At 28.4% G+C, this 12,991-nt stretch overlaps 1 protein-coding gene across 1 annotated transcript; it reads left to right on the top strand.

Moving 5' to 3' along the window:
- Positions 1-9,079: 9,079 nt before the first annotated feature.
- Positions 9,080-9,499, top strand: VNE69_07059 (uncharacterized protein; the record flags this gene model as incomplete). The annotated part of the gene is made up of 1 exon (XM_065474063.1): positions 9,080-9,499. The coding sequence occupies one exon, from the start codon at positions 9,080-9,082 to the stop codon at positions 9,497-9,499; it is 420 nt and encodes a 139-aa protein (XP_065330135.1).
- Positions 9,500-12,991: the final 3,492 nt, after the last annotated feature.

Here is a 12,991-nt window from a genome sequence, read left to right as displayed (position 1 = left end):
CGACTACGAGAAGATTAAGATCTTTAAACCTAAAACTGGGTTTATACGTTCATGTAAAAGAATTCTTAAAAAATTGAATTATGCACCTTTGAAAATTTTAGGATACCTGGTTAATTATTATATGGAATCTCAATATATAAACTATTTTGTATTGCCCCTTTTAACATTTAATCTCACAATCTTATATAGAATTATATATGTCTGCATTTGTTGGTTTTCCATAATAATATAATATTACAAAAAGAATGAAGATTATTTTAAGATACAATAAAAGCATAATAAGAGCCCTGTTTCTTATTTAAATTCAATTTTGTTAAATAGAAGCAGTTTTTTTTAATATCCCAATTTACAAAAAATAATGTGCGATATAGCTTGACATATACACTATTTCATTAATAGAAATCAAAAACTAATATTCTTCAATATCGCCGCACTATAATCTAGACACTATTAGGATTTCTCATACAATAACTTTATAACATTAAGCCCAGTTTTACTTGTGTTGATTTGCTCCAAAAGACATCAATCTACGACGTCTCGCTTAGTTATAAAAAATCCCAATATTAGCTAATAATTTGATTACAGAATACAATTTCTCTGTGCACTAGAGTCAAAGTAAAAGAAAAGAATGCCGCATTTATATCTCCTATCTTGCACATAAAAACAGATTAAACGTCTGTCGTTCTCAAATAAGAATTAAAAAGTATCTATATACACAACTATTTATAGTTTGGCTACCTACTAAGTATATTTACTAAAAAGTAATTATATTTTCGTTTCGAACGAATATGAGACTATTTTACTTTATAAACTTCTGTAAATAACTGGATAAGATGGTTGGGATTTTTACCAATGTTTAACTCCTCGGGGCTTTCGATAATAAATTTCAAACAAAGTAAAAAAATCAATACATTTCTCTAATTTTTTTTTGAAACTTAACATGGACAATGTTTTTATAGTATAAAATTTTTATATTATTCAAAAAAAATTCGGTCCAAATTTAAGTAAGTAACTTATAAAGATTAAGAACAAATTAAATACAATTTTTTTATTTTCATACACATAATGAGCATTTCCTTTTTACATGGCTTTCGATTAAATTTATATAAGGTTGACAATAATCCATTTCTAACTCTAAAAGCATTCTTATAATTATTAAAATTACAGTATCGACAGGTTTAACAATTTATGTTCTTTCATTTACGAGTCTAATGTGTATATAATAGTTTTTATAACCAATCCCGATCAAAGAGAGAACTAATTTGACATACTCAAATTAATCATTTGAAATTTTATAAAAAACTACAAGTAAGCCAGTAGTATAAAATCGTATTTATACATCATAATTTTCTTTCTGACTCGTTTTTTGTCCAAATAAAATCAGCTTTGTTTAATTTTGCACTAGTCACAATAATATTAAAGAATATATATTCCTTTTAGTTTTATTCATATGTACACAATATCTAGATGAGGACATAATAGAAACATATTGTATGTGAGATGCTAACTTATAGGAAAAAAAATTATGTTACATTGACTTGTGAAATTTATAGATGAAATTTTTACAAACTCTTGTTTGCGGTACAGATTAGATTGCAATTTTATACTCTCTACTGATAGTAAAAACTATACTTCTTTACATAGTATCAATGTAAAAAAATTTAGATATCAATAAACGTATTTAGAAAGTTCATTATATCGGTAATTAAATAAACAACCTTTTTTAAAAGCTTTAATCTTCATAGATCCCACGAATATTATGAACACATTAAATGTGGCGTTTTACAGCAAGTTTTAATGGGTTCATCAATTATTTAAAAATTGTGAATTAACCCAAAGAATCTATTCATATCTTAATTTATATTGAATTTTTATAAATATTTATTTACATTTCAATTGCATTCTAATCTTATTGGCGTCATAGATATGGTGAATTTTAATTAATTATTTTGATCGTTGAATGAGGAAATGGCAGTCTTTTGAAATGTCGAGTAGACAAAATAAAAAATTTATAAGCGCACTCAATCAGTTCAAACTATAAACTTCATTTTAAAGCACATTCTTGAGATTATAAACGTTTTTAGCCGCGTTTTTATACTTATATTGAATTAACAAGAGGAATAAAAGTATTACGCTTTTTATATTTTTAATTTTAAAAAAAACCATATTTTTTTGTTGTTTTTAAAATTTCAATCTACACAATCTTAAAATTTGCATCACTAGATTGGCTTAGTATATCCCCAAGGAACTAATTCATTTGTATAAACATTTAAAATCTGTTATTCTTCGAATTTTGCATTTATTAGCTTTTTTTGATAAAATCTTCAAGCCAGTAAGATCTAACAGATTTACACGAAATGCAACCTTGTTCCTTTTATGTAATTGTAGAAGTAATTTTTACACAAATCTGACAAGATCATCAGCTACTGATTTTCTCCGTTCCACTTTAACTTTTTGCATTTGTTCATGTCTTTAAAAGAATCTATGAGGCTCTCAACAGAACTTTGAAAATAATTCAAGACAATTGCTGTATATACTAGATACTATTTTACTTAAAGGCCTTTCCTTAGACTAATAATGAACAATCTGACTAAAATTATGCAAATGCCACTAAATATATATTGATTACAATGCAAATATGAGTATAAAAATTCATAAAATTATAGTATAGATATAAAAAATAGATGTTATATGCGTAGTAAAGAATAAAAATATTATTAAAAAACACTGTGAATAGTGGACATAAATATAAGATACATATAATGGATTAAATTTGGTTTAATTTTTTTTTATTTCAACAAACTGTCTTGCTAAATCTAAAATGTAAAAAAATTACATTAATTTGTAAAATACAAATTATCAGTTGGTTGGATGATATTTCTAAACTATTTATCATACTGTGGTATCCACCACAATTATTTCTTAAATTTTTCATATTTTTCAATTTTTAGAAAAAGTGAATTTTTAGAAAATATTTTCTATAAATAAAAAAATATGAAAAGAAGGGCACACTAAAAGATGCAAAGATATAATAGCTCAGAGAGACAACAAGTAAACATGACTCCACAGAGAGATCATAAAAATAAACACTTAATTAAAACAAACCCCTTTATTTGTTCATTCATAGAACAACAACTATGTTTCGGACACCTCACCCGAGGTTACGACAATTTGATATCAAATAAGAAAAAAGATCCCATGAACGAAACTACAAAGAATAAGAAATACGTAAAATTTGAAGTCCCAATCCCCGGGCAAACGACTAAATTCACTGTCGATATATTACAGGTAGATGATCTAGAGAATGTTGATATTTTCCACTGGTTCAAAGAATTTGAATCCCTTATGAAACAGCAATCTTGGACAGAAGAAAACCTTCAGCTAATTTTAAACAATCTATTCCGAGATCCAGACGTGGATCGAGATATATTTTCTAAGAGCTACGAAAGCATGAAAGAAGAATTAGTGAAACTAAAGTACCCAAAGAGTTCCTACTCCTTGATCGCCAAGAAACTAGACAGAATCTACCAAAATAACTACAAAACTATTAAAGAATATTTGCAAGAGATAGAGACTTGCCTGAAGATTTATACCACCTTAATAAAAACCACCAAAACTGAGTACGCTAGAAAATTACATGACACCTTTTTAAATAACCTAGGACGGTTTACAAAACTCCACGTCCAATCCCTGGAGAAGGATGAAGATTTTGATACACTTTATAATTACCTATTAAACTACGAGAAGAAATTAATTAACAACTTACTAGAACAAGAGTTAAGCAATCTAAACATCTGTAATCTTCAATTAGAAAATCAAAAAAAATATTCCGCTACAAAAAGCTGGAATGAAAACGGGAAAACCAATAACCCAGTAAAATTTAACGCGTCAAATTCTAGCATATTACCTAAGAAGAAGCAAAACTATGTTGGTCATAGTGCCGAAAATAAGACATTTAGAAAAACTGAACGACATAATACGATGATATTTGAACCCACAGAGCCAATAACAGATATTTTTATAAAAGTAAAATTGATCAACAATGAAGAAATTACCGCATTAATAGACACGGCGTCCACTAGAAACATCGTTAGTGCAAATCTAGTAGAAAGACTTAACCTTGATAAACGCGAAAATCAGCAAATTAAGGTATTATTCGGGAACAGCCAAGTAATTACCTTAAATGAAACGGCAGATATGAAATTTATGACTAAGGAATGCGCGGAACCCTTCATTAGTGAATTTTACCTTATGGATAATCCAGCACATCATTTAATACTAGGAAATGTATTTTTAAGCAACAATGGATGCATAATTGACTATGAGAATTATGAAATGAGATTGAAAAAAATAAAAATACCGTTGATTCACGAAAGTCAACCACAAGAGGAAGTGTCAGAACCAGACAAGATTTTTTTCGAAAAATTCGCTTGTCATCGAGAATTTGATACAGAACATGAATTTACTGACAAATTACTTAAAGAGTATACTGAAAAGCTAAATACAAGTCAACCTATATATATGAAACCAATAAATCTAAATATAACGGAACAGGACATAGTTACTCAATATAAGAACTATCCGGTACCAGAAAAATTTAAAATACCGGCTCAAGAAGAGATAACACGGTTAATCCACGAAGGCATTATAGAGAAATCTGAGAGCCACATTACGTCACCAGGATTTTTGATTTGTAAGAAAAATGGACAAGTACGACTTGTCATAGACTACCGTTACTTAAATAATTATTTAATTGATGAACCTTGCAGTATCCCAAACATTTTAGAAAACATAAAAGGTATTGGAGAAAAGAAGATATTTACGCAATTAGATTTAAAAAATAGTTTTAACCAGATACCGCTGGCCAAAGAGTCGCGACCCCTAACTACATTTGTACTCTTCAATCAACGCTATCAATATGTAAGGATACCATTTGGGTTAAAGATAGGACCGAAACTTTTCCAACGAGTAATTTTGAGTGTTCTCGGAGACATACCTAATGTTTTCGTTTACATTGATGATATAGTAATTTTTGCGAATACAATACACGAACACGACAAAATATTAGAAGAGGTTATTACACGATTAGGAAACAATAATATACAAATCAATCTAGGCAAATCTCATTTTCACCAGGAAAAGATAACCCTTTTAGGATATCTCATATCTTCACGAGGCATAGAACCCGACTTAAAATATTTAGAACATAAGATATTCAATAAAGAAATAAAAACTAAAAGAGATTTACAATGCCTAATAGGACTTTTAAATTGGTATAGACCATTTGTGAAAGATTTAAGTACACGGATCAATAAAATAACAGATTTATTAAAATCAAAGGAAATAAAAATAAACGAGGACCATAACAAATGCATACAAAAGATATGCAACGAAATTAAGGAAGGAAGTGCCTTGAAGTTCCCCGACTTTTCAAGAGTTTTTAAATTGGAATGCGACGCTTCTAACATAGGTATTGGAGGCATACTTTACCAAGATCATGGAACATTAGGTTATTATAGTAAAAAATTGAATAGCACAGAAAAGAACTACTCCATCGTCGAAAAGGAATTATATGCAATAACAAAATGCGTGTTATTCTTCAGAAATATAGTACAAGGTTATCACACCATAATCTATTCGGATAATAAAAATTGTATTACAATAAACACGGCAGCGACATCCAGAATGAAAAGATGGCATTTGCTATTACAAGACTTCAATGTTGAACTAGTCAAAATAGAAGGGAGCAAAAATAACGTAGCTGATACATTATCAAGATTAACAATGATAAATCAAATAAAACTGACGAAAGAAGGAAAGTTTGCAAAAAGAGTAAAAGAATTTTTAACAGGAGAAAGAGACGAGAAAAACAGGAGAATTATTAAACAGGAAAAGGACCTCCGCTTTATAAAGTTAATTCATAAGTTTAGTGGACACGTAGGGGTTACGAAGACGTACGAAAACATTTATCGATATTACAAAATTGAAAATATAAAACTTAAAGTTGTAGAAGTAATTCGAGAGTGCAGGAAGTGTAAACACTATAAGATAAAACATGAAAAGAAAAGGCCAAGCGTTAATATAAGAGCCTCTAATATTTTTGAAAAGATCTCTACAGATACATACGGACCATTCAGTTTAGAAGGAATATCACACGATGAAGTTACCGAAAAAGGATATTACATAACTATAACGGACATATTCACAAGGTTATCAAGAGTTTACTTTACATATAATGCAAATAGCGAAAGTGTGTTATCATGTTTAAATAAATGGATTAATAAACATAAGAAACCTAAATCACTTATATCAGATAATGGTACCGAGTTTAGGAATAAAGAAGTCGAACAATACTTAACAGAAAACGACATCATTCACATACTTATTCCCCCTTATGCGCCTTATGCAAATGGAATAAGTGAGGCGATTAATAAGACGATCACGGAAGTGATAAAAATGAATAAAGGAAAAGAGATTAAATCAATAACAAGAAAGATAAACTTTAGACTTAATGAGAATACGAATAGGACAATCAAGCTGTCACCTAAAATAATATTAAGAGGATATAATTTCTTTGATTTAGACCAAACCCCGATTACTTATAAGCCCCATACTGCGTCTTCAGAAGTCAAGGAAAAATATCAGATAGGACAAGAAGTTTACATTAAGAATCAAAATACTAAGCTTACGGATAAGGAATACATCGGACCGTACTACATAACAGAAGTAGGCAAAAAGCAGCGATGGATAAAGGTACAAGGAATTGAAGATTGGGTTCACGTAAGAAACGTCAAACCATGAGAGAGGCAGGATGTGGTATCCACCACAATTATTTCTTAAATTTTTTATATTTTCAATTTTTAGAAAAAGTGAATTTTTAGAAAATATTTTCTATAAATAAAAAAATATGAAAAGAAGGGCACACTAAAAGATGCAAAGATATAATAGCTCAGAGAGACAACAAGTAAACATGACTCCACAGAGAGATCATAAAAATAAACACTTAATTAAAACAAAACCCTTTATTTGTTCATTCATAGAACAACAACTTCGTTTCGGACACCTCACCCGAGGTTACGACACATACGCATATACATTTTGTATTAATGAACAAACATATTTTTCAGTAATTTATAAATTTTATAGATATGTAAATTAACTTTATATTTTTTTAGGATATTTTGCTTATTTTCCTGATTTTTTCGACTCTGACAATCAAAATTTTATTACAAATATTATAAATTTTAGTCTTAAATTATTTTTTGAACTCTAACTTAAAAATTACAATGTCATATCGTCAATTAATGACACAGAAAAAAATTGTATGTAATAAATGGTAAAATGGGGGGGGGGGTTGCGCATTTACCACATGATATATCCTTTAATTTATAAAACCGCTGTGATGTAATTTTAGATATATAATATATATTACAATTTAAAATCTTTTTTATCTTTAATTAAAGTAAACAGACTTTACATTATATTATTGAATTTAAAGTATGAGTTAAAAACAAAATAATCGTCATATGCAAATATGTCAAGCTCTTCCTTAAAACTTGCAATAGTTTCTGCAAACGACAGTCAAAGTAATGACTTACTTAACAATATGAATAATAGCTGCAGTAAAGAGTCAATTCTGCATACAAATAGAGGATTCTTTCAATCATAATACAGAACACAGATTAAATGATAAAAGCTTAGATCAAAAGAAGTTTGAAAAAACAAGATTTTAAATAGCAATTAAGGTGAAAAAATAAAAAATATATATTGCATTATGTAGTCTCCAATTATAGCAACCTCGGTGGTGAATTCATCTTATATAATTGATTAAATTTATCATTAAAATATTTCATAACCTCAATTTATCGAGTGCGCAAAAGAAGTTGCATTTAACAAGAAGATGTTTAGAAGACTGAAGGGAAATTTTTTATGAGAAAAACAAATAATAAACCTGATTAAAATAATTTTATCACTATTCATACGTTTGGTGAAATATTTTTTACTTTCATAATATTCCGATTTTTATTCATTTATTTTTATTGAATTCCTTTTATGGCATATTAGCAATTAATAAATATTTTTAGATGGTATAAAAATAATGGTATTGCGTTTTTGACCAATCTTGCACAAATTTTTAAGCTTATACTAGCGCTCAAAGAATATGATCCTAAAATATAAAGTTTTGCAATTTAAATATAATTTTGCGATGTTTGAGGCATCTACTATTAACATTATTTTTCTTACTTACAGCCAGAAGTACGTCACAAGCACCGGATGCGATTCGACCTGTGTTGATACAAGCAAATGCTAAAGTCTAATAGAAAAACTTCATTTACTTTAACAAAAACTAAAACAATCAGCATTTTAATTTTATTCTAAATACATTGATTATAGGTGCGAAGTTTATCGCAATTATATTATTTATAGTAACTTATAAACTTTTGTGACGTCTTAAAATCATTAGTAGAGTAAGTAAGATCTAAATGCCAACTTATAACAAAATTTTGCTTAAGGTCAGTGCCATCGACAAGATTTTATTTAGCTTGTTATTTACATACTAAGGATCTTACAAACAAAGTGCACAATTTTATCTTTTATTGCTTAGAAAAAAGTTTACTTCTAACATGTTATCGCGAATAGTATTATTGCGATTTTTCATTAACAAAAAATTCTTTTCTACAAAATAATTTTTTAGATAAATTACAATTATCAAAGGTCATTTGCAAAGTGTCAAACATTGACGTTATAATAACAATAAAGGTGAGATACCTAGCATTAAAATTATATAAAATAAACTTACACATATTGTTTTCTAAAAATTAAAATTTGGAGTTCACTTTTCATGGCAAAAAGACATGATTTTTTAGATTGCTGTCAAAGACTAAATGAGCTGAAAAATTGCACAATTCGACTTCTGTATTATAAAAATTATATTTATCTATAAGAAACAATACTCGGCTATTTGTTGATACTGTGCATGGTCCGGAACAATCAAAAAAAAAAGTATCTTAGAAAAAGCATGTTTCGTTTGTTGATTTTTTTTAATATATCAAATAATTATTCTTTTGAATTTTCCCCTATGGTGATCGGCAATTTGTTTATATCTCTAATATTTAGTAGAGGATACTTTTCATTAAAAGAATTGGAAAATATTTACAAATATAATTTAAATAAACTTCATAATTTAGAAACAAAATCATACAATACCAATTACAAGGAAAATGCGTTGAATAGTTTCGTTTCACAATACAAAATTCATAAAGTAAACATGCAACAAAAAAAAATTGCTGAAATTCATGATATGATCGAAGATATGAAAATAAAAAAAATTCAAAGAATAGTAATCGATAATGATGGTTCATTTTTATTTGATATTGGTCAAAATATTATAAAATGCAGAAAATGGTCGAAAATAATGAAAAAGTACGCTATTGGAAAAAAGTTGAAAGACATTTACTATTCGGAATATGAAGATATAAGTGAAATACTTGTCTATTAAATTTTTAATTTACAATATATAAAGAAATTTTTTTGAAATAAAACAAATGAATGCTTTTTATATATTTTTTTTGTATGTTTTAATGCAATCTAAAAAAATTGATCAATCAATAACAACACATTTATAAAAATTTTTTGCAAAAAAAATTAAAGTTGGCCATAAATAAAAAAAGAAATTTTTTTATGTTTATAATCTATTTTAAAAACTTTACACATTTTGTCAAACACTTATTAAAGCATATTCAATAGAAAATTTTTGTGGGAAAACTAATAAACGAATAAAAATATTATATTTATTTTATAAGACAAATGAAATATCCCTTAAAATTTAGTTTGTTGATATACATATATATATATATATATATATATATATATTAATGTTTAATAATATGTAAGATTACTAAAATAGTAAAACTGATTTTGATAAAAAGTATCATACGACGAAAGTCTCATCTTTTCTTTGCGCAAAAATCGTAATTTAAGTAAATTGTGTGAAAAATAAGTTTTAGGAATATTATATGGTAGAAAATTTATGACGATGATTTGAGGAATATGAATCATTTTTTGATTGAAATAAAATCCTAATAATGCTACTATAAACAACGAATCAATGTTTTTAGAAATATACAAAGCTTGTAAAAAATCTGATTTTTTTTTTTGCGAAATTATGATTGAAAAGTGAGTTAACTAATTTACAATGTACATGGAGGCAAAAAAATTAATAAGTAAAAGATTTATTAACTTGTGAAAAGCACTGCCAATTTTGCAATGAGTTTATATCGTTAAATTTTACTGAGAATTTCTATTTATAAATTATAGATATAATTTTATTGTAATTTTTTTCAGGTAAAATAAAAAAATTACAATTAAATTTTTGATAATGACGCACAAACATTTGTTAAGTTTTTTCTTTAAGGAGTTTCGGGGTATAAAATAAACAAAGACTACGTATCTTTTTAGATTACCAGTCTTTAAATAAAAAAAATTAATGTTTACTGATAAATATATATATTGTGAATTTAAAATGAAAAATCGATTGATTTCTCGATGGTAGTTTATTTGTATTTAGAGTATGAATGTGCATATGGATTGTTTTCATGTGTAATGATAGATTAAAAACGCACATCTGAAAACTAAATATGTTGAAAACGAAGCGCTTTGGGGTCGAAAGCAATATATTTAAACAAAAAATCTGGCAATTTTTAACTGCCTCCCTATTGTTTTTGATACATTAGAGCGTTCAGTAGTTATAAAGAGGCTCTGTTAAGGGAATTGTTAAATTGATTTATTTACTGTGTAAACATCAACACAAAAGAAATGACGTTGATTTATAAAGCATATTTTGCCAAAAATATGGCACAAGAAGACATTTAATTTGAGTAGACACTAATATGTAACACATTCTTCAGGTTGAATATTTGCTAATTTAGGAACTGCAATAAAATATTTGTAATTAGATGACCCATGTATGAATTAATTAGGACATATAAATTCCATGTAACTTAGTTATAACAATTTTAGTTATGTATAAGACCTAATCGGTCATTATATTCAAATACTTAGATGTGTTGAACTTCCTCTAGTAATAAAATGGGTACATGACCGTTTGGAACCCGCTTTGGGATAAACCCGTTTTGAAATTTTAAAGGACCCCCTATAAAAAAATGGCAAAATTGGCAAAAACAATGTTTTTTGAGGTAGATCAGGTTTTTAGTGATGAAATGTATTTATACATGGAATACAAAGAAAAGTTTATTTTGGAAACATTTGATGCTGAATCGGCGTGTGCCTTGCTCGTTTCTGTAACTACTAGAAATGCTGCTTTTCCCTTGAGGTAATGTAATACAAGAAAACGTATAACCTGTTTCTATTATGATCTCCAATCAATGGGTAGCATATGATGCCACATTAGCTAAGCAGAGGAATGAAGCACAGTACTAATAATCAATTTATAAATGCTGCAACCTCTTTCGATTCTGAGTCACAATGCCATATAATTTAGGTGGGGTTGGCTCATTTCTATAAGAGATATTCGATCTAGATATAAACAAAAAGGAACACTATGAGTACCTTTTACAGTTCCACGGGGCTTTCCAAATTCTCAAAAATCACCAAATAAATTGTCTTCTGTCATTATTTAAAATAAATATCAAGTCCCTTTTTTTTAAATTTTTTTTATTTATCCCTTTTTTGAATTTTTTCAATGCGGGTTCATTTTCCCAAAGCGGGTTCCAAACGATAATGTACCATAAAATATATTCACGTTGTTTTTTCCTTCATATGTAAGAGGGAACGACCCCTTTTATAAGGACCAAAGGAAAACGGCCGAGATTTTTATCCAGCTGGTATTGGTTAATCTTACCTTATAACACTTCCTCTATTCAAACTTACCGATGCAGCAAGCTCCGCAATATGCATGAACTTGGCACCAGTAGAATCTGTCATCAAAGAAATCATAAATCAAACCCAGAGTGACCTCAGAGCGGATATACTTAACGGTTATAATTTTCTATACACAGAAAAAATAAATTATTGTACTAACTTAAAGGTCCCTGAGATTTCCTGTGTCGCACAAACAGCTTATTACACCACCATATCACCGCTCGATATTTTTATTGGACAGCATTTACCTCTAGTCCCAGCTAGTTTTGACTACCGTGTTACAAAACTTGTAAGATAGGGTCCACAGAACTTCATTTGCTCTACTTCGTCTAGTCTTTTAGTTGGCTTTAGGATCCTACCTAAATTACACAATCTCCAATTAGTTACAAACAGGTACATTTATGTATCATTAAGTTTCCACAAAGGATACCTGTTTCTAGCCTTACGATGTGTTTCTACACTAGATGTTAATCCTCTTATAAATTGGCGCACCCAAGTTTCATTGAATCAATTTGATGATTATCGTGGACATTTATATCATATGAGGTGTTCCAACAGCATCTTGAAAAGTATCAACAATTTTGGTGTCTCTGAAATTTATACTAGCCATTGCTCATTGGAAGCGTCGCCTTCGACCACTAAGCTAAAGGAGACCAAAAGTATTCACGTATTTGTTATAGAACAATAAAATCTGTATGCATTCAGATACAAGGAATTTACTTGTAGTTGCAAAATATCATTTATGACTAAAATAATGTAGGTTCGGTACCTTTCAGTGTGCGTAATTTTCTTTATTGCAGATACAAGAACTTTAATCACTTTGAAATTTTCAAGTAACATAAAATGGACTAGACAAGCAGAACAGGGGCGCTGGTCCCTACCTTATTTATTTATTCTGTGCGTTGGATAACAATATAGCAAAATAAGGTAAACTCGCTATGTGTAATGCAGGATCGATGATGTGATCATGTAAGCAGACATCTGCGAGATTAAAGCGACTGTAAAAATTTTTGACTTAGCACGATAATGTTCTTCTCAGGAATTTCAAATTGATTCCATAATAATATTGCAGAAAATCTATCCGGACGCGACACAAACCACCTTTTTAGAG

The sequence above is a fragment of the Vairimorpha necatrix genome, chromosome 7, assembly GCF_036630325.1.
Source record: "Vairimorpha necatrix chromosome 7, complete sequence".
NCBI lineage: Eukaryota > Fungi > Microsporidia > Nosematidae > Vairimorpha > Vairimorpha necatrix.
This window is presented reverse-complemented; position numbering and strand designations above follow the sequence as displayed.